The following is a 21,795-nucleotide window of genomic DNA, read 5'->3' on the forward strand; positions in this document are numbered from 1 at the left end:
CGAGTTCAATCCCTAAAAAGCCAGTCTCATCTTCAAGATGTTGATTGGTCCATCATTTAAGGTTTTAGCAGGCTATATGAACAAAAATATAATATATATTATTAGTAATAAAAAGTTTGTTCATGTATGTAGCTGTGCGGGCATATTTGTATTAATATGCTGTAGTCTTATAGGTGGGAGTTGAGACTGATGGGAAGGTAGAATAAATAACTTCTGAGGGCCACAATTTAAAAGGTTTTCCGTATATTCATTATTCGTTAATTGGATAAAAAAAAAAAAATGATATGTCGACAAATTTATTATTTATATGACTTATGGAGGGACACAAATAGGGAACAGTTGTACACTTTCTGCAACACAATTGTACTGTTAATAAAATATTCAAATCATGTTTGGAGCTTACAAACTACGATTGAAAAAGGGAAAGCAAAAATCATGAAGTATTTTAATTTACATTATCTTTTTTTCTGGACAACTTAAGGTTATATTAATTCTTTAAAAGAAAATTATAATATATTCATAATATGAAAAATAAAAACAAAATGTATATTAGAAATTGTAGAAAAACTCTTAATATTCTTTTTATTTTCATCATAAAACCAAAACTCTAGAACATAACTTAAAGAAATAAAAGCTTCTTTTTTTTTTTTTTTTTTTGAGAGAGAAAAATAAAAGCTATTTAGATGTAACATTTTTCACGAAATGCATTGTTTCGTCACTACTTAGATGCACCATGTTTCCAACAACCAGACAAATCCAGCCCACAAAATTAAATGATTGGACCAGACAAATTCAGCCCAACCCAATTGATTACTAAACGGAGGAGTCAGTCTACAATTTCAAGACTACACGTCAACAGTATAGCCGTCGTTTTAGTCGGTATCAGCATAGAACGAACCCCCAAAAAAACAAACAAAAAAATTTAAAAAAAAAAAAGAAAAAAAGGGAAAAAAGAAAAAATGTACTTCTTCGAGAACACGTCGTCATTGTGCCTGTGCGAACCAAACAACGGAAGTAAATTGAAATTGGAACGTTGAAAGTTTGGTGCGGATATCGCACCCGTCAACCTCCACCAAACGGCCAATCCAAACTAGTCCAGCGCTCGGACCCAACCCCCCCAAACCCCCCCCCCCCCCCCCCCCAAAAAAAAAAAAAAAAAAAAAAAAAGAGGAAATTCGCAAATGCAGAAATGCTCTTTCTCTGCTTCAACTCTCTGTAAACGCACGTTTGACGCTCTCCTTCTGCTTCCCGATCTTCAACCTCTAGATCTTCTCTGCCGGTTGCCATGTGGCGCTCTCTCTGGCGCTCCATCGATCGCTTCTCTCTTCAGTATTTCAAGTAAGTTCTCTACCCTAATTTCTTTCCCATTTTCTAAAAGCATTGTTTCGGATCGTAGTTTCTAAGTTTTTTCCTTGAAAAATCCAACGATTGCTGTTTTGTCAAGATTTAGCCGTGATTTTTATATGATCAATTAGGATTTGGTGAAGGATTTAGTTGTTCCTTCATAGTTATCATCGACATTATCATAATTTAAGTATAATTTAGAGTTTATTTGTGGATATAGATACATCATCAATGAACTGCGGGCGATCAAAGTTGTGGATATGCATAATAAGGTAACTATGCTTATTATTACACAATTTTCTATCAATTTTATCATATTAGGCGGTATTTATATCTATATCTTCTTTCTTCTTCTTTTTATTTATTATTATTATTATTATTATTTTTTATCTCTCTTTCAGGAATTAGTGGTGGATCTATTGCAGTCTATAGTGGAAATAGTTACTTATGGTGATAGACAAGATCCGATGATTTTCGAGTATGAATTGTTGCAGCAATCCTTTTTTGTACTATTTTCGGTTTCAAATGCTGATTTTTTAATGGCCATGTTGCAATAATTTATGCAGATGTTTTATGGAATACCAAGTTTTGGCAGAATTCGTCCGTGTGCTTAAGATTAGTAGAAATTCAAAAATCGAGGCACCGTTGCTTCAGTATCTAAGCATAATGATACAGAACATGGATAGTGAACATGCAATTTGTAAGTTGTAAGATGCTAATCCAATTCATATTTAGATTTAACTTCTTGAATGTTTAGGTTCTCTTTCTCTTTCTCTACGGTTTTTGGCTTTTTGAAGGCCTGCAAATTTTTATTTTTGGGTCTAGCAAATAATACTTTTGGCTTCTAATTGATTACTTGTCATAACAATGGTGATTCATATGTGATTTTATAATGCAGACTATTGTTTCAGCAACGACTATATTAACAACATCATAGCACATGAGTACGATTTTAATGGAGGAGACTTAGCTCCATATTTTGTATCTTTTTTAAGGTTGCTCTCTATCTCTCTTTAATAATTATAGGATTAGATCTCTTTTATTGAAATAATTATGTTAATTTTTTTTCCCTCATTTTGAATTTAATATTTGAAAGATTTGTGAAGCTACTTTCTAATTACTTCTCTCTCTATCAATTCAGAGCAGTGAGCGGTAAATTAAACAGGGATACCCTTTGTCTTCTTGTTAAGGTTCATGGGGTAAGTATAAGTTTGTATATGTCAGATTTATTTATGAACTTTTTGCGTTTGAGCATGTGAAGTTCTGAATGGAACTTGGGGTTCTGTTTTGTTCTGCATATGGTTTGTACTCGGTGTCTATTTATGTAATAGAGATCAAAAGGGAAGAAAGAAAGAAAGAAAGAAAAGAAAAAGAAGAGGAGGGTTGTTTGTGGCCCTTCTGGGTAAAGTGTGTTTGACCATGAACAGGGCTATTTTGTGTGCATTGGTTTTCCACTTTGTTCCCGTAGTGGTTTCAGAAGATGGCCATCAAGGCTTTATAATCGTCTCGTGTCTATGGTGTCACATGTGGAGGATCCGTTTGTTTTTCGTGATGTTTGACCATTATTTTCCTAATCTAGGATACTTATCCATTTACAAGTTTAAGGGAATGAATTAGTAATTTAGTTATGGCCAATGACTCAAAATTGGATCCTAATTGTTGGTATGCTTCTGTCCCCTCATTCTTGCATGTATACATCCTTGATTCCTCCTTCCTTTCCCCATTATTTGACTTAATAGTTACTATTACTGTCCTGCATATTTGATTATTTATCGCTGTTTGCAGGATGCTGTAGTCTCATTTCCCCTGTATAATGAGGCTCTTAAATTTTCTCACCATGAAGAGAAGATGATTCAGACAGCTATACGTGCATTAACCCTCAGCATATACAATGGTATGGCTTGTTATTTTTACTTTTTGTGTGTTTGTTTTCCTTATGCAAATAGAAGATCACATTAAATTTTTTAATATAAAATGCATTTTCGGTATCTTGCAACAGTGTCATTTTGGTTATGCAGTTAGTGATGATATGGTCTATCAGTACATAACAACTCCTCCAGTCTCAAAATACTTTTCAAACTTGGTATTAAGCTTAAAAGAGCAGTGCCTTCATCTAGATGCCCTTGTCCTTGCTGAAGAGTATGTTCTTTTCAAATTTTGGAAGAGAGGTCTCTCTTTTATTGATCTGGGAAATTGATATTAGTTTGCATATTATGCAGTATGCCAAACATTTTGTTTTTGATGCAGGGAGACATTCACTCGACAAAAGAGGAAAGAACTACTTCTGGAAACTGATAAAATTGTTGATGATCTATACTACATCAAAGACATAATTAAGGTTGGAGAATTTCGTTTGAGTAGATTGGTAACTGAAAATCTTCTCAGCTTACTAGTCTTTCCATTACTACAGTTCAAGCAGAGCAATGTGAGACATTCTTCCTCTTGTTTGTTTCATTTTCAGTTTATCTTCTATATGAGAAACAATAGTTTGCCATGTTTGTAGCTTGTTCTTATGAACATTATATGTATATATTTTTGAGTATGAGTGCATTGGTAATGTATTATTGCATCACATGGTCTTGTACTTTTTACCTTTAGAAGTGGTGATAAATTATTTGATAATTTACAACACAGTTCGTATGAGAGGCTGGTTTTCTGAAACCTTATAGTTTATCATCACTAGATTTCTATGGTACGGATAATCTCTCATATGTATAGAGACCTGCAAATTGTCAAGTAGCATGTCTAAAGTCGCTTCTAAGGGTTTCGACTTGAGTGAACTGATTAACTTTTATTACACTAAACTATTATGGATATTTTGATATGAAACCAAGCTTTGGGTAACCGCCATACTAAATTTACTGCAATCTCTCTCTCTCTCTCTCTCTCTCTCTCTCTCTCTCTCTCTCTCTGTGTAATTTTGAACATTTTCATTTACGGTTCAGGGCTCAAAATTTTCTACAGTCACTTCTCTGTTTCTCGTTTCTCGTCTTCTTCAAGTTATTGGCGGAAAGGACATGATCAATTCTGTTGCTGCTACTATTCTTTGTCCTTATATGTCCTCAAGTGTGAGAAATTCTTTTCAAGGGAACACAGCTGGGGAGATTAATTATCCTAATTCTTTGTTTGAGCATTTGAATAAAATGGAAAGTATGGTATGTTCTGTTCCTGAATGTGAAGGAGAAGAAAACATCACCTGCCCCAATGATGAAGCATGCAAAGAAAGGTTGTTAGATTTCCTTGATTAGTGTTCTGTTTATTATTTTATTAATATTACTTTTGCTTCAAATGTGTTATCAGAGGAAGATGTTTTATTTTTATCTTTTCATATATGTATTTTAATCCTTTAGAATTGTTTTCATTGTACTTGGGGATGGTTCTCAGTCTACTAAAATAGACATCTAGGGAGAGGGGGGGGAAATGGCTGTAGTTTATACATGAGCTATTGAAACTATTATAGAAATGCCTAAAATTGCCTTGTATATTTTACCTATTACAAATTTTTCCCCGATGCAGGAGTGGAATTCTTGATTGTATTTTCTCTGAGAATCAGAGTCTATTGCTAGCGTCTTTGTTCCTGTTGCTCATTATAGCAGAAAGTAAAGGTATCTTTTTGCTGCTTACTGTCATTCTAACTTCAGAAACTCTTTTGCTTGTTTTGAGTAATTTTCTTTAGTTATTTGCTTTTTGTACGTCTATGCAGATCTTGATTATTTTCTTGCTCCAATCATTGGGATAAGCGGAATGCATGATATGGCAGTGAGTATCAAAATATTATATGATTTTATACGATTTACTATTGCCCCCTTCCTCTACTCTATCCCGAGTTGTAATTTATGTTTGGACAATCAATCTCTCTCTCTCTTTTCTTTTCTTTTTTTTTTTTCTTTTTTTGTTTGGTAATGCATAAATGAACAATACTATGATGTACACAATTATTTTGGTTTTTCTGATAATAAAGATGTGACAAATTGCAACATTCTATAATTCAAAAAATATTAATCCCTGTAACATTCTTTGGATTGAGATACGATATAATTTTTTGCAGGTAATGGATGGAAATATCCTTGTGAGATTCATGGATCAGGTATAGTTTTCTCCAATTATTTTTATGTTAATTTTTCAGTTTAGCAATGTATTTCAATTTATGACTTTCTATATTTTTCAGTAATTTTATAATTCAACTCGTTACTTAAAAAAGTACAACCTAGTTCAAGGTGAAATATGCCCTGGTTTGGAAGGATTCCTGTCTCACATTGTAATATTGTTTATTTTTACAGATTTTAAATGCATTATTGACGGTTTTAGTAAGACAACCACCATTCTCTGTACAAACACAATGGCATATAGGGTGGTTCTTGCGGAAGCTACTGACCATTCAAGGGAAAATGATAAATGATTATAACCTACAACTATTCAATGTAAGGATTCGGTGGATTTGGAATCGGTACTTTTGATGTGCTCTTTTCTTTTTAACTTTTCATATGTCAAAGTATTGGTGCATCAGAAACTCCTAATACCTGTTTGATATGGATAATGACTTTTCTCTCTGATATGTTTTCTGCTTAGGACTAAATAGATGTAGTCTTATAGGATTATTATCTGATATCCATGTATATTGTTAGCAATATCGGTGCCTCTCATAAGTGTAGAAGAAATTATGCATCTGAGTGGAATTTGGGTGATTGATGGTATTCCACGGAGTGGCTGGCAAGACTAGGGTAAAGTTTTTGAGAAGAACTGGTCAATGGTTAGCCTTTTCAGATATATGAAAAACGAATGAAATAATTATTATTCAAAGAAATGAAACATTTTGTTGTTTTAAAATTGTTGAGGCGCCCGCTTTCAGTGTGAGTGATAAGTTGAAGGCTCGAAGCCATAGCCTCATGCTGTTGAGCTGTATGCCTCAAATCTGCTTGTTATCTTAGCGGATTTTGAAGATGCCCTTGGAAAAACGAAGAAAAATAATAACGATAGAGACAATCAGAGAGAAAGTTAGCTGTGGATGAGATATGTTGTTGAGTGCAAGCCAACAAGAAAAGAAAAGAACTAGAAGCTGTGGCACATTGGTTTCTGTCGACAGAAAGCCAGTTAGTAGGGTATGTCACTCCTTTTCTTTTTGGGTTTATATATATATATATATATTTTTTTTTTTTAATTGTACTTTCTTGTTGACGCATGCGTCCTCTTTCATACCTCAGGTATCAATTTTTCTTAAAATTTAAGTATTTAATTTTAGTTCTTTTTTATTTAAATGCAATTGATTTTCTTTTAGAAAAAAGTGGTTTATTTTTTTCTTTTTTAATTCAACTTTCTTTTCTTTCATAGAAAACTTCTACTTTCTCTCTCTCTCTCTCTCTTTTTTTTTTTTTTCTTTTTTTTAATTTAATCACTTGTATTTATGCTGTCGATATTCAACTTTTTTTTCCTTGTATTTAATCTTATTAATTTGTATTTTGGTTCCTTAAATTGAACTTATCTATTTTATTTGCTGATCCAACCCTTTTTTTTTTTTTTTTTTTTTTTTTTTTTTTATGTGTAGTGATGATGGTGTTGAAGAGTGTTTGATAGAAAGGACTATGGAAGACTTAATGGAGGGGAAAAGAAACTCAACTACTCAAAGAAAGACTAGAATTAACATCTAATTTATTTAGTTATCATGAATTTAAGATTTCCATAGTAATTTTATAGCTTCTTTTTTTTTTTTTCTTTTTTTTTTCTTTTTCTTTTTTCTTTTGGAAACAACTTGGGGCTTATTCTTTTGGGTGACAAGGCTCGAGGCTGCCTTAAGATTTTATAACCTCCACCTGTTCTTCAGTGAAACCTTTCTGTACTTTTATTCAAACTTTCTAATTTTTATATTTTCTAGTTGCTGTTGACAGACTTCATTGGAGCAGTCATGTGAATGCGTTCGGAAAGAACTTGATGGATGTTGGTTTGATCACATGCCCGAGGCTTTCGGAAAAGAATGGGCGAGTTGTAATACAGGTGAAGTTTTGTTTAGTTTTATTATGTCTCATTTCAGAAATGAATGGCATTTCTGACCAAAGTTTGTATCTGCCCAATAAAAGTTGAGCACTACCATTTATTATGAGGGGATTCAATATGGTTTACTTTATGTGTAGCCAAATAATCATTGATTACAATAAAGTATTGGAAAGGAGGTAATTATTTTCATTGGAGATGTGATTTAAACTGATTTTGGTTAATTCATTCTAATGGTGCCTGCAGCTCTTGAAGAATCATCCCAGCTTAAAGATCCCTTTCTTTCACTAGAGCTAGCTGTTGGCCAACAAACCAGTGATGGTATTGTATAATTTTCTGTTTATTAGTAGTTTTTATTTTTCTTCAATAAATTCAGACACTTCCTGTTTTGACCCTCAGAAAATATTTTTCTTTGTACGTAAATAGATGTGCTTACATATTGCAGGTGATACAGCTACACATCATGCTTGGCATAGGATGGTCGAGGCAGTGAAGGTTTTTAATCTTCATTCTTGCTAGATGCTTGTTAAAAATTGCTTTTTGGATGCCTTTCTTGATCTTGTTTAGGTTCTAAATTAATTTAAGCTCCCAAGCGAACTTCTAACAGAGTCAAATACCATATGGACTGGTATTGTACCAAGTCCATGCCAAATCATTGCTTTTATACACTTTAGGCTACCTAAGTTCTTATATGTGCGATAAATGAAAATGAGAACATATGTATTAAGTTATTCTGATCTGAGGCTTGCCAAAAACATTACTTATTGCTATTTGTACCACTTCCACATTTGTTAGTTGTGGCTAGACTGTCTTTTTGAGTCATATTGTTCCAAAAACTCTTTTTGCTGCATTTTCACATGTTACATGTCATTCAACACAAGCATTTGCCTTTTGTTCTACTGTTAATTCCTTATTAGATTTCACTGGGATCTAGAATGCCTCACCGTTATTGTATGTTCAGGTTTTTATTCTCCACCTACAGCTGAAGTCGTCTATTCTCACTGGAAATTTGCTTGAATATCCCTTGCTGAATTCAGTGCCAAGTACAGCTACTGATTCTGGTAGAACCCATGCTTCGGATGTTTCATCTGCAAGTTTCGGTTCAGAGGTTTCGTTAGGTTGGGTATTTTTTAAGTGACACTTCAAGTATTCTCTAATTAGGATCATGTTTCTTCATCTTTTGACTTCATAGCCCTTTTTCAGGCTCTGGAACCCCTTGCAGAATTTCATTTTCAAATGCTGGTATCAGGGATGTCTATCTAATACCTGTGGCTAGAGGAATTTCTGGCAAATTGCTTCTAGCAGAGAAACATCCGTTCCGAAGTCAACGAGGAGTTGTACTAGCTATTGCACCACTTGCTGGGCTTGACGTAAGTTATTGAACTGGTAAACTTCAAGTCATGCTGGTCAAGGGTTGCTATATAATAATTTATATAATGTTAACAAGATCAACTTTCAGAAACTTCTGATAGGAGCATGGTGATACCAAAAATGTGGCAATGTACTACAGTATGGTTCTTACTTGTGAGAATGCAGGCTAGATTCTATCTAGGAGGGAAATAGACTTGATAAGATGTGAAAAATCCCTAAAGTTCTGTTCTAAATTAACTCATTAATTTTGCGACTTTTTGAGGGGGAAAAAAAAGGATAATGTGGTGCCAGCCTCTTGATTCTTTTTGATACAATTCTTCTGAAGGAACCCTGTATACTATAAATGATTGACTTCATAATTCTTTTTTTAATTTGGAACAACAGCCAAAGATAGATGAGGCCCATCCAACATGGTTGCATCTGCGGATACGAGAGTTTGATCCAAAATTTGTTCAGAGCAAAATCAAAGGCCACCGTTCAGAAATGTCCAGTCATTTGGCAGATGGAAGATGGATACTTGGTTTTCCTAGTAATAAAGCATGTGAGGCTGCTCAATTGTTAATACTTGAGGAAATTAGGAAGCAGAGATCAAGTGTGGAAAGCTTGCTTTCTCCACTACTTCGTAATTATCATCTTGAAAATTTATCAAATGGCCATGATAAGCAAACCTCTCATGCACAGGTTTGTTAGCTACCTTACTGACAATTTAGTTATTTCGTACCTTTTTTATTACTTTTTCCGTTACATTGATAACAGGGAGTAGATTTGTCAGAATCAACTACTAACCAAGGACACTGGCATTTTCTTTATGTACAATATGTATTAATGTAATAATCAAAGTTGTCAAGATCATATCGTATACATGGACTCAATAGAAGTATATGCAGTTTGTCATATGGAATTCTATATGTAACAACTTTCACTATTTTTTGGTCAGAAATTCTAAATTCTAGTTAATGAAATATGATTTTGTGGACCATAGTTATGTTAATATAACGTTACTCAATTTGAAGCACCTGGTTAGTGTCTTATTTCGGATTATCTATTTCTCTTGGACTTGACTAGCTTCCTACCATGTTCAGTTTTCGGGTTGGTAGCGAGATGATTAAGAGTGAACCTCCCTTTCGTGTGGTGCTTATTTCAGGAGTTCAAACTGTTTGCCTTCCACTTAGAGGCAGAGATACAGATGTTTGGATTGAAAAAATATTGAAAATAGAAAAGGGCATAGAATCCAAAGAGAGAAGAAACTAGTGCAGTATAATAATTATGGGAACATAATGCCTTCCCAATTTTAGAAAATTGATCTTATTTTGGTGGCCTAATTGATGAAAACCGAGGACTTTACAAAATAACAGATTTATGTGGTTATTAAAGAAAAACAATTTTGCGTAAAAATAACATGACAATCTTAGGAACTTTAATTTTAATATTTTTTTTCTTCTTAATCGAGAAGCTGAAAGAAACAGGGCTTTGAGAAAAAAAAAATCAAAGCGATTGCATTTGGTGATTTCAATCTTGCAACGCCGTCAAGCAATAAAATCTTAATGGCAGATGAAAATTAGCAATGACAGAACAAGCTCGGACCAAGATACATGTGAAAATGTCACAATTTTAGAACTGTTCCAATCCATTTAATCAATTTCTGCTTCCTGCTCTGGTGTGACTATTTTTTTTTTTTTTTTTTTTTTTTTAAGGGTACCCCACCCGGTAGGTATATTATACTGGGATTAAGCATAGACTAGCCTTTCTTTCGGTCTTACATTATAGACACTAGCTGCGGAACTAGAAAAAGCATCATATCCTTATCTGGATCCTGTAGTACTCTCCAAGATACATGAACCTCCCATTGAGGGAAATAATCTTTGGTCAGTTTTCCTACTGTAGATATAGAAAGGCATGGGGAAAACCACTTTGTCAAATCATCTATACTCTTTAGCTCGGAAAGAAAAAATAATCGGTAAATTTTAAATGTATAAGAAGAGCAAATTTTAGCTATAAGAGCTATGAAAACCCCCTTATTTATTAGCTGTAACTGAGTGCATGAAAAAGCCCTTGGCTTTGAAGACTCTACTTTGAGCACGTTGTTGTCATTTTATTTGCAAGTAGAAGATCCAGCAATCGCTGAAGTACACTAGGAAAAGCACGAAGTCCTTCGTATAGAGCAGTTTCTTTGCGGAGTATATTAGTAGCTAAAACTAGCTACTTGTATACATTTATGATTCCAGGCTTTTAAGCAAAGCTTAATATGAATCATAAGTTTGATTTAGAGCATTATAGATAGCTTAATATGAACCATAAGTTTGATTTAGAGCATTATAGATACTAAGGCATAAAAATATTGAAAACTTTTGAGAAAAGAAGTGTTTGGTACGTAATTCCCTATCACCTTTATATTAACAAGGCTGTCATGTCAAAATTAGAGCAACTTTTTCTCCATTGTAACCTTTAAGTCTGGCCGGCCAGCCAAATGCTATTAACTATTCTCTCTCTCTCTCTCTCTCTCTCTGTTTTTTGTTCCCTCTCTTGGTTATTGCTTTCACCCACATGGCCACGTAGAAGCCAAAGATGCTTATTTGAAGCTTAAAAGCATAAAATGAGCGGCACTTTTGAGTAGATAATGCCATATTTTGCTTTTAATATATATTGCTTTATGATAGAGTGCTTTACTTTAAGCAGAAGAGATAAAATAAATTAAAATAAAATTGGATTTTTAGAGTCCAATGCATTGTGCTACGCCCATGAAAAATTAAATTCAAGGGGCATGATAGCGAGAGAAGAAGAAAGATAAACCAAACTTTCACTTTGTTAACAAAAATCTCTCATGGTGTTTGTTCCAAACGCAGAATTAGTAAGCAAACAGTTACTGATGGCTTTTGTTACAGTTATTCTTTATTAAAACAAAAGTTAAACCGTTATTGGTGTGAGAGAGAGAGGAGAGAGTTGGGTTAGGGTGTAGTGTAAGCAATTGCATATATTCCTCTCATTCAAACACTCCTTTTGTAGCAAATTGCATAATGCTTTCTATTCAAATTATTTGGTGCCTTTGTATGTCTTTTTAGGCCAACAAAGATAGAACAAGCTTTTTGACTGGGGACTGAACCAGAAATGCTCGCCGAGAAAGAATAAACAGTTGAGGTTTTTGGATTATTTGTTTTTTATATGGAGGACTCTTTCTGGGTCATACATAATCTGATTAAAATTTCCATCGCGTACACCTCACGCGCTATTCAAAACCCCAAGCGTCCACCTATTCCACACCACACCGAGCAACCAGAGGAGGCCAAGTTGCTTGCTCGGAGTAGATTGGTAGCTGATCGTAAACTTTTTTATATATGTACTTTAAGAACATGGAATTTGAAAATTTTCTTATTTCTTAACCATGCAAACAATTTTCATGTCAAAAATCATGCATATACTATGCATGCATCTGTTTGGCTGCCAAATAAAGAAACAGTCTCTTGTATATATGGTCATTTAATTTTTAGGTGTGGTGTAGATTACTGATATTATTATATGGTCATTTGGTTTTACTAGTTTTACTGCAAGTATTATCACCCAGATATTGCTTTGTCAATTTAAGTCGGGAAAAGAAACAGTAATTTCCCATAAAACTAATAAATTGATTAAGTAAAGTCGAAGATGATTGAGGGTTTGAAAGGGAGATCTCTCGTTTGTCGTGTGAGAAAAAAAATGTTATCGTAGTTTGATTTTATGTACTATCCTAGTTATATTATAGTCGAACACCTACATAAAGAGGGTGATCAGTGATGGTTGAGCTCTGCTTTCTATGTAAATCAAGGCACGCTGCAGAATATAAGTTCCAAAGCAGCTTAAATTAATAATGGCCCAAAAACAAAGCAAAAAAACACACCCCCCAAACGTGAAACAGTGACTGAATCGGCTAATAAATTAGCTAGGAGGCCTAGGAGGTTTTGATGCAATGTGTAAATGTCAAAAAATTTGTTTGGATTGGCCGGTTGAGAAGATCACTTATTAATGATCCCCAAGAAATTTGCATCAGGGCCTTTGTAGCCTTTTTACATAAGTAAGCCATATATATATGGACATATAGATTTATTTTCTCTGGTCCATTTTTTTGAATCTGTTTGTTGGTTGCTTTTTTAATTAGATAATTAGATAATCAATTAAGCAGTGTGTGAATCTCGTGGATAGGGTATAGAATAATGAGATCTAGAGACCCTCATAGAAACTAGCTAGACAGTATCTATTGGCCAATATCATGAATATGACCTTTCGTAATCGGGACATTGTGGATTCTGAGGAAGTGGTCCTGAAATCGGATTGGAGATTTAGGGCAGTCAAACTTTAATGTTTCTTTAATCACCTGCCTGGCAAGATTGGTATTAATTAGAACACATAAAAATTAGGACATATAAATAAGGAATAAATTAATTATGGTAAGCTTAGTGAGGAAAAATAAATAAATATATATATATATATATATACATTTTGGACCTACACGTCTTAATCATTTTAATCGAAACTTTAAGGTTGTTATGCAATTAGAAACATTTTGCCAAAGATAGGATTTCAATTTATCTTTGCCAAAGGTGGAACTTTTATTTACTCATATATAGGGGGGGAATTTTCTTTTCGAAGAGATTTTCTTTTGTGCTTTGCAACTTTTAAAAATAGATTAAAAATAATGTTGCTAGCTAACGATGTTTTTTAGTGACTCAAAAATTCCTCCAAATCTATAGCAAATTAAAAGAAACAAACAAAAATAAAATAACATAAAAGCACTTTGAGAGATGCAGAACAGCACCCATGCATTTTGGCAATGACTTGGCAGGCACAGTGAAGTTGGAGACCTAAAGTTGCTGGATTGGACAAGTAAAAGGAAAACCAGTAGACCCATCAATGCTCAGTGACTTCTGGAGGTCGTTACTATATAATTTTATAAATTAAAATTTATTTTTTCTTACACTGGTGGATCTGTTTGGTTCATTTTTTGAACCAATTAAGGAGGGCTTCAAAAGCTCCAACTTTATGTAATAATGGAGAGAGAGAGAGAGAGAGAGGGAAATCAGATAGGTGTTACTGTTTGTGTGTTCTTAATCCCCATGCAAATGCAGTATATATGCAATTTCAAAGGCGTCAAGAGAGCTTTGCGAATAACCCTAATAAATCAGAAAGATGGGGTAGTACTAGTACACTTTAGCCTTTATTCCATGTCTTTGAGTCCGGAAGTAAATCGTACACAGTTCCCGATTCCTTCAGACACATAGTCCCGCTTCTCTTTTCAGGTCCTCGGTTTTGGCGGATGGTGAAAAAGAAATTAGCACATCAGGCCCACCCACCCCACTTTTGGACCCCCCAAATTTTGAGGATGTGGAGCTACTTGGGGTTTTTATTATATATTGGTCAGCTAATTAACAATATTGTTCTCTTTTGGAAAGGGAAAGACTATAGTACGTGAAGAGCGTGATGTGTCTCTTAAATTGGACACCTAATTAAGCAATAATAAATTTATGTTAAGTTTCCCTTATTTCTTCTTATTGCAGTTAATATATATTTTGGAGGTTTTTGATTGCTTTAAAATTAAGAAAGAAACAGTCTTTTTAACCCATAGAAAAAGATATAAAAAGGACAATTCCTGGCTGGAATTTAGTGAGATAACCACAAAAAAAAAAAAAAAAAAGATTATATACCAAAGATTGTTGCATACCATATAGAGAGTGCGGGATGTTTATTTTTCTATAGGTTAGCATATAATTTTTATTTAAAAACTTTGCATAAAAGAGAGAGACCCACTTACGAACACGATTGCTTTTTATGAAATTTGATGTTTGTAAGTGCGAGAGAGAGAGAGAGAGAGAGAGAGAGAGAGAGACAGAGAGAGAGAGAGAGAGAAGGCAAAGCTGAGTTGCCTTTGATACTGGTGAATTCGCTCTGCTTGTCAGCACATGCATTCCACTTTCCGCTACAAAATCGACTTTGGACCCCAAATTTTACCTCACCCACAAGAAAAGCACACTCCACCTCCCATAAATTTCAGACCCTCTCCCTCTCTCTCTCTCTCTCTCCCCCCTCTATTTCTCCCTGTATGCGTCTCTCTCTCTCTCTCTCTCACCCAACACTAAATTATCACCACCATCATCGTCATCATGATCTAGACTCAGATATAACATACAAACCTTCATGAGACTACACTACATAACATATCTATTTCATATTTCCTCAGTTTGAGTTTGAAAATCTACCCCAAAAAAAAAAAAAAAAAAAAAAATTCCATCAAACACTTTCCCTGAAATCATACATATTGTTTCTTCTTTCATTTCACTTCCAAAACACCCATGAAACCTACAAAATCTCCACAACTCCTTCCTCAATCATACCCTTTATTAAGCTAAACTTCTTTTTGTCATAGATATATAGGAGGAAGTTGTTAACCAAGCGGGGATAGAATAAAAACATCTAAAGATGAGAGCAGGGGGTTGCACGGTGCAGCAGGGGTTGACTGCAGAGGCAGCAAGCGTGGTGAAACAGGCAGTGACTCTCGCAAGGCGCCGCGGCCATGCCCAAGTCACTCCCCTCCATGTTGCAAACACCATGCTTTCGGCTTCCACCGGTCTATTGCGGACGGCTTGCCTCCAATCCAACTCTCACCCTCTTCAATGCAAAGCCCTTGAGCTCTGCTTCAACGTGGCTCTCAATCGTCTCCCTGCTTCCAATTCTAGCCCCATGTTGGGAGCTACTCACTCTCAGCACCCTTCCATCTCCAACGCCTTGGTCGCCGCCTTCAAGCGCGCGCAGGCTCATCAGCGCCGCGGTTCTATTGAAAACCAGCAGCAGCCTCTCCTCGCTGTGAAAATTGAGCTGGAGCAGCTCATTATCTCCATTTTGGATGATCCAAGTGTTAGTAGAGTCATGAGAGAAGCTGGTTTTTCTAGTACTCAAGTTAAAAGCAATGTCGAACAAGCTGTGTCTTTAGAGATATGTTCTCAAAGTGCAGCTCCTTCAGTGAGTAGCAACAAGTCCTCTAAGGAAAGCAGTCTCTTAGTCCTCTCTCAGTCTCCTACAAATATCTCTCAGGTAGGCTCTAATAATAAAGTAATAGGGAAACCAGTGGAATTATCAGATCCAGTTAGGAATGAAGATGTTGAAAGTGTTGTAGAGGGTTTGTTGAACAAAAGAAGAAAAAGTATTGTGGTTGTTGGAGAGTGTCTTGCTAGTATTGAGGGTGTGATTAGAGGAGTCAAAGATAAGGTAGACAAAGAAGATGTCCCTGAGGCTTTGAGAGAGGTCAAATTCATTTCACTATCTCTATCTTCTTTTGGACAGCACTCTAGAGTACAGGTGGAACAGAAACTTGGAGAGCTGAAAAACCATCTCAGAAGCTGTGTGGGAAAAGGGGTTATCTTGTATTTGGGAGATCTAAAATGGACAACTGAATATAGGGCTTGTTCAAGTGAACAAGGGAGAGGATATTATTGTCCTGTGGAGCACATGATCATGGAGTTGGGTAAATTGGTATGTGGGATTGGAGGAAATGCAAAGTTTTGGCTAATGGGTATTGCAACTTTCCAAACTTACATGAGATGTAAATCTGGACATCCATCGCTTGAGACTGTTTGGGGTATTCATCCTCTTACAATTCCTGCAGGAAGCTTGCGCTTGAGCCTAGTCACAGCTGACAGGTAAAGAAGTTGGTAAAGTTGCAAATTATTGATATATATGCCTTTTCGTTGTTTTCATCATTATAAACTATATATAATGCCATTTTTTAAAGTATTTTGGTTTTCTTCTGAAATCAACTGCATATAAAGAACAACCATCTTTTTCTTTAAAAGGGTAAAAAGTAGTTTGATTCAAATGCTTTGAAAGGAAATTATGAAGGATTTTTCTATTTTGTGTTTTATCTTCTTCTTTTTTTCCTTTTTTCCTTTTTTTTTTTTTTGGCCTTCCATGTCATTCATTCTTATCTAACTTTACTTCTTTTCTTCAGTGACCCGAAAAGCGAATCTACCAGCGAAATAGATAGAAATGGGACTAACAGCTTGATAGTTGAAGTTGGAGGAGATAAGCAACTCACTTGCTGTGCCGAGTGCTCAGCCAAGTTCGAGGTCGAAGCTCGAAGCTTTCAAAGCACTACTTGTAATAGTGATTCCACTACTTCGACCTTACCTGCATGGCTCCAACACTGCAGAAACGAGACCAAACAAGTTTCAACTAATGATCAGGTTTTTATTTACTTATCTTCAAACTTTCCTAATTAAACTTTCATTATTACCATAAGTGGTCCACCATTTTTCCTATACTAAGGTTTGAAGACTAACTTTTCTTTTTTCTTTACTTTTGCAATTATTTTGTTTTCTTTTTTACCAGCAAAACTGTGTCCCGGTTTCCGAACTTTGCAAAAAGTGGAACTCCATTTGTAATTCAATGCACCAGCAACCAAACTGTTCCGAAAAAACCCTCACATTCTCTTCCGTTTCACCTTCTTCTTCTGCTTCTGGCTTTTCATATGATCAGCAACAAAACCCTAATTTCCATCAGAACCAGTCTTGGAGAGAACATCATTTCTGGATATCTGATAACAAGACCGCGGAGCCGAGTTTGCGAATGTATATTCCAGAGCATAAGGAATATCCAAAACAACCATTCTTATCGAATCCTAATTCCACACCAAATTCAGCCTCTTCTAGTGATGCTATGGAGACCGAGTATTCACACAAATTCAAAGAGCTCAATGCAGAGAACCTCAAAACCCTATGCAATGCATTGGAGAAGAAAGTGCCATGGCAGAAGGATATAATTCCCGAAATCGCCAGTGCCATCTTGAAATGCCGGTCTGGCATGGTTAGAAGAAAAGAAAAAGTTGGAAACATTGAGGTCAAAGAAGAGACATGGTTGTTCTTCCAAGGTGTGGATATGGAAGCTAAAGAAAAGATTGCTAGGGAATTGGCTAAGCTCGTTTTCGGTTCACAGACAAACTTGCTTTCCATAGCTTTGAGTAGTTTCTCATCCACAAGAGCAGATTCTACCGAGGATTGTAGAAACAAAAGATCCAGAGACGAACAAAGTTGCAGTTACATTGAGAGATTCGCGGACGCAGTGTCTCATAATCCTCACAGAGTTTTCTTGATCGAAGATGTGGAACAAGCCGATTATTGTTCGCAAATGGGGTTTAAGAGAGCTATGGAAAGAGGAAGGATAACGAATTCGAGCGGAGAAGAAGCTGGTCTAGGTGATGCCATTATCATTTTAAGCTGTGAAAGCTTTAGCTCCAGATCAAGAGCTTGTTCTCCTCCTGTTAAGCAAAAATTAGAAGAGCCTAAAAAAGAAGAAGTTGTTGTTACATTAGAGGAGACAAGTTGTAGTCCTTGTATGTCTTTGGACTTGAACATTTCCTTTGATGATGATGATGATAATGACAGTGCAGAAGATCACTCCATTGATGACATTGGACTTCTTGAATCTGTTGATAGAAGGATTATTTTCAAATTTCAGGAACTGTGAAGGGGAAAAAAATAACTCTCTCAACTAATTTTAAAGATAATGTAGTTTTTTTTTTTTTTTTGGTGCTTTCTTTTTTTTTTTTTTTTTTTTGAAATTTCTTTGTTTAACATGGTTTTCATTAGATTGTTATTAACACACGTCCTATAATGGGGATGAAAAAAAGTTTGCATCGTTATGTAAAACTACGTGTACAATATAATGCATGATCTTTCTGTAATAGATTTGTAGTTATCATGCACCTCAAATATTTCCTCCATTTTTTATTTTTTTTGGGTCCTTCAATTTTATGTATGACAAAATTTCATTCTCCCGCATTGTTTTTTTCTCACTTGTTATAATTACATTTTATTCGTACTATATTCTATTATAATCAGGATATTCCATTTACAAAGTTGTCCATGATATTTTGTGGAGTTTGTATTTTTTTTTTTTTTTTTTTTTGGTAAACGATATTTTGTGGCGTTATCCAATTAATTTATTATTATTATTATTATTATTTTGAATAGCGTTTGAATCTATCGATACTAATTTTAATGTTTAGAAACTGTTGGACATGACATAAAGAAGAAAACCCTACATGGAGAAAATTTTGGGAACGATTAGGGAAAAAAAAAAAAAAAAATTCCTCAAGCATTATTTCTCGTCATTCGTGTGTTAGTGTTTTTTAAAGTAAAAAATAAAAATTATGACTATTTATATATCTTATAACATAACTAAATTGTGACTATTTCGTGTACTGTTCGAGTCTAACAAAATACATGTCGAACTAAACACAGTACAACTGGTAACAGTCTTCAACTATAAACTAACTAGCATAACCGCTTTCCGTTAATGTTCGATATCCACCGTGACATTTTCCTGCTTGGCTTTGGAAGTTGGATTTCTGAAGCTTGTTTGACATTCATTAGTTCAATTTTGGAAACAACTTTTGACAGACCAAAATATATCTATATATATATAGTTGGTGTTGTTGTACAATATATAAAATTAAATTGTGACATTTTAGATTAGCATTCATAAGTTTATAGATGGTATATTATTCGTGTAATTGGTCATTAATTTGGTATATATGCTTATAATTTACTTCTTACTTTCTTTATTCTCTTTTTGAAAAAAAAAATTATATGTTAAAAAGAGAGGTGAAAATACTGAAACATTTATATTAAGTACATATATAACAAGAAAAGAAAAATAATACGATTTTTTATATGCTACAAAGAGAGAATTAGCACTTGATTATGTGTTTCGTAAATAAATTAAAAAGTGTTTTTTGCTTAAAAAGAAAAGAAAAAAAACATTTTAAGTGCTTCTACAAATAAATATTATCAAATAAAAAAAAATAGACATTTAGTGTGTTCATTAAAATATAAAAGTAATTAAAATAAATTTAAAGTTTCTTTTAATTTGTATAGTCTAGCATTTTACTACTTATTTTATACATAAAAGTGTCATACAAATAGATGCTATGAAAAATAAATAATTATAATAAAAGTACTCCTAAACATGTACTTAATCTGAGTTCATGTGTATATAGAGAATGAGTGTTATAAATAATTTTTTTTTTCAAAAAAGGAAAATAAAAAGGGGGAAAATATAGGATGAGTTTACTATTTACAATTTACACGGACCAATATGAATATAAGTCATAACTGTGAACCCAACGTTAAATGGCCAAAAATTAGCAATATTATATATATTTCCTCAAAATTCTAATAATTAAGCTTATAATTAAAAATAATGGTTTTTTCTAGGCAATGTTTTATTGATCATTCCACTTTTGAAAGAGTTATCCATTCCATGTTAAATAGAGTTATATAAAGTGGGGTTTAATTTGTTAAAGGAACAAAACCCATTAAAGTAGCAAAGCTTAGAGGAAGCCATGCATTAATTCCAGGAACTTTAATTAAGATCCTAATAAATACGCAGAGCATCTACCAGCTCTCTGTCTGAATAATAGCAACAGCAACAATAAAGCTTCGCTGATGCCAAACATATCCTTTAAAACTTTATTCTACTCCTGATTTTTATCACTATCAAAGCAAATCCTAATCTTACTTCATGCTTCCAGGTATCAATTTTGCCAGCTAACTATACATGGGCATCCTTCTCTTTTTTTCTTTTTCTTTCTCTTTTTTTGTTTTTTCCTTTTTTTTATTTTTTATTTTTATTTTTTCCTTAGCAAAATATATATATAGGTCGATACTTTTCAATTTAAATCTCATTCATTAATAAATAAATAAATAATAGCGTGTTAAAAATTTATAGGTGTTTTACATTTGTCACATTCCTAATTTCCTAATCATTAGGGTACCATGGCCTCCACATGGGATATATATCCTTAATTCCTCCCTTAAAAAGGAAACTAAAGAAATACTATTTGCCAATCAACATATATAGGAATTTAAAATTTTTAGGGACTTACAGCCTATATACGAAAATTAAAAGACAAATAAAAAACCTATATACAAAAATTAAAACAATCAATAAAAAATTCTTATCAATTTCACTTATTTAATATATTACATTGGCCTATCATTAATGGATCTGTACTGATTTTCAACTGCATAACATGATCAACAAACAATATATATAAACTTAGAATGTGGGTATGTTAAAAGTTAAATCAGATAAGCTTAATCATTTCTTGGGCTTCAAGGTTGTGCAACAACTGATAAGCTTCATCATTTCTTGAGCTTCAAGGTTGTGCAACAACTAACTTTTTTACAATATCAAGTACAACTAATTACAACCTTTTTAACAACAGCAATTTTGAAAAATATGTATGATTTTAACTGTTTCTAGCTCTTTCTTCCTTTCCTCTTTTTCCATCAAATCATTGCATTATGATTAAACCAATATATATATATATATATATATATATTATTTGTGTCATCTAAACATTATGCACTTAAGAAAATTAATAAATATATTTCTCAATTAAAAAAAAATGAATTGAGTTAGCAATTGATTGTTTTTGAGCATCTACATCATGTGTGGCCCAGGACGACCTTCACTAGATAGATCCAAACTAGCTCTGAATCAAGACTAAACAAGCAAGTTCCTTTTTACCCTTTCAAGTTATATATCAATTGTTTCAAAAGATTAACAGTTTTGACTTCACTAGTAAGATTTTAATTAACTCTAAATCAAGACTAAACAAAAAAGGGTTTCTATTTTTGGACCCTATTAAGCTATCAATTGTTTCAAAAGATTATTGAACAATAATATTGAAACTCAAAAACTACATAAATAATTGATTAAGGCAACTCAATGACATATCATAGCTAAGACCAAATGCTTAATCTAATGGATCGTAGGTTATGGTGAATAGATTTTTCTTTAGCAGTTTATGTATCTTTTGTTGGTACGGCTGGGTAAAATTTTCAAACCAAAACATAAATATAAAAATTGGTCAGAAAACAAAATAAAAATGCAAAAAGGGAATGATTAGCATAATAAAAGTAACTATAATAATTGTAAAGGGCTTGTTGGGAACGCACAAAGTAAGATTAATTAAGGTATGATTCATAACGTAAGGGTTGTGCAAAGGAGAAACAACTTTTTCTACTTTAGAAGAGAGAAAAAGCAAAATCTTCCCTAAGAAATATCAAA

At 33.8% G+C, this 21,795-nt stretch overlaps 2 protein-coding genes across 5 annotated transcripts; both read left to right on the top strand.

Moving 5' to 3' along the window:
- The first annotated feature begins 915 nt into the window (after nucleotides 1–915).
- On the top strand, nucleotides 916–9,679 carry LOC107432267 (protein TRANSPARENT TESTA 9). Of its 4 annotated transcripts, none has more exons than XM_025066648.3 (20): nucleotides 916–1,338; nucleotides 1,565–1,616; nucleotides 1,746–1,822; nucleotides 1,911–2,044; nucleotides 2,243–2,339; nucleotides 2,486–2,543; nucleotides 3,130–3,238; nucleotides 3,363–3,483; nucleotides 3,592–3,769; nucleotides 4,290–4,570; nucleotides 4,861–4,949; nucleotides 5,048–5,103; nucleotides 5,393–5,431; nucleotides 5,625–5,765; nucleotides 7,227–7,332; nucleotides 7,576–7,650; nucleotides 7,775–7,824; nucleotides 8,291–8,447; nucleotides 8,533–8,715; nucleotides 9,085–9,224. In XM_025066648.3, exons 1-19 carry the CDS (start codon nucleotides 1,286–1,288, stop codon nucleotides 8,709–8,711), a joined length of 2,052 nt encoding a protein of 683 aa, XP_024922416.3. In that variant the 5' UTR covers nucleotides 916–1,285; the 3' UTR covers nucleotides 8,712–8,715; nucleotides 9,085–9,224. The 4 variants fall into 4 exon arrangements, with proteins under 4 accessions (XP_024922416.3, XP_015898856.3, XP_024922415.3 ...); XM_016043370.4 differs by having other exon boundaries at nucleotides 920–1,338; nucleotides 8,533–8,699; nucleotides 9,085–9,679; XM_025066647.3 differs by having other exon boundaries at nucleotides 920–1,338; nucleotides 1,753–1,822; nucleotides 8,533–8,699; nucleotides 9,085–9,679.
- A 4,842-nt stretch (nucleotides 9,680–14,521) lies between these two features.
- Nucleotides 14,522–18,574, top strand: LOC107432274 (protein SMAX1-LIKE 3). The gene is made up of 3 exons (XM_016043378.4): nucleotides 14,522–16,361; nucleotides 16,670–16,904; nucleotides 17,050–18,574. The coding sequence occupies exons 1-3, from the start codon at nucleotides 15,145–15,147 to the stop codon at nucleotides 18,181–18,183; spliced, it is 2,586 nt and encodes an 861-aa protein (XP_015898864.1). The 5' UTR covers nucleotides 14,522–15,144; the 3' UTR covers nucleotides 18,184–18,574.
- The last annotated feature ends 3,221 nt before the right edge of the window (nucleotides 18,575–21,795 follow it).

This window comes from Ziziphus jujuba, chromosome 11, assembly GCF_031755915.1.
Source record: "Ziziphus jujuba cultivar Dongzao chromosome 11, ASM3175591v1".
Taxonomy (NCBI): Eukaryota; Viridiplantae; Streptophyta; class Magnoliopsida; order Rosales; family Rhamnaceae; genus Ziziphus; species Ziziphus jujuba.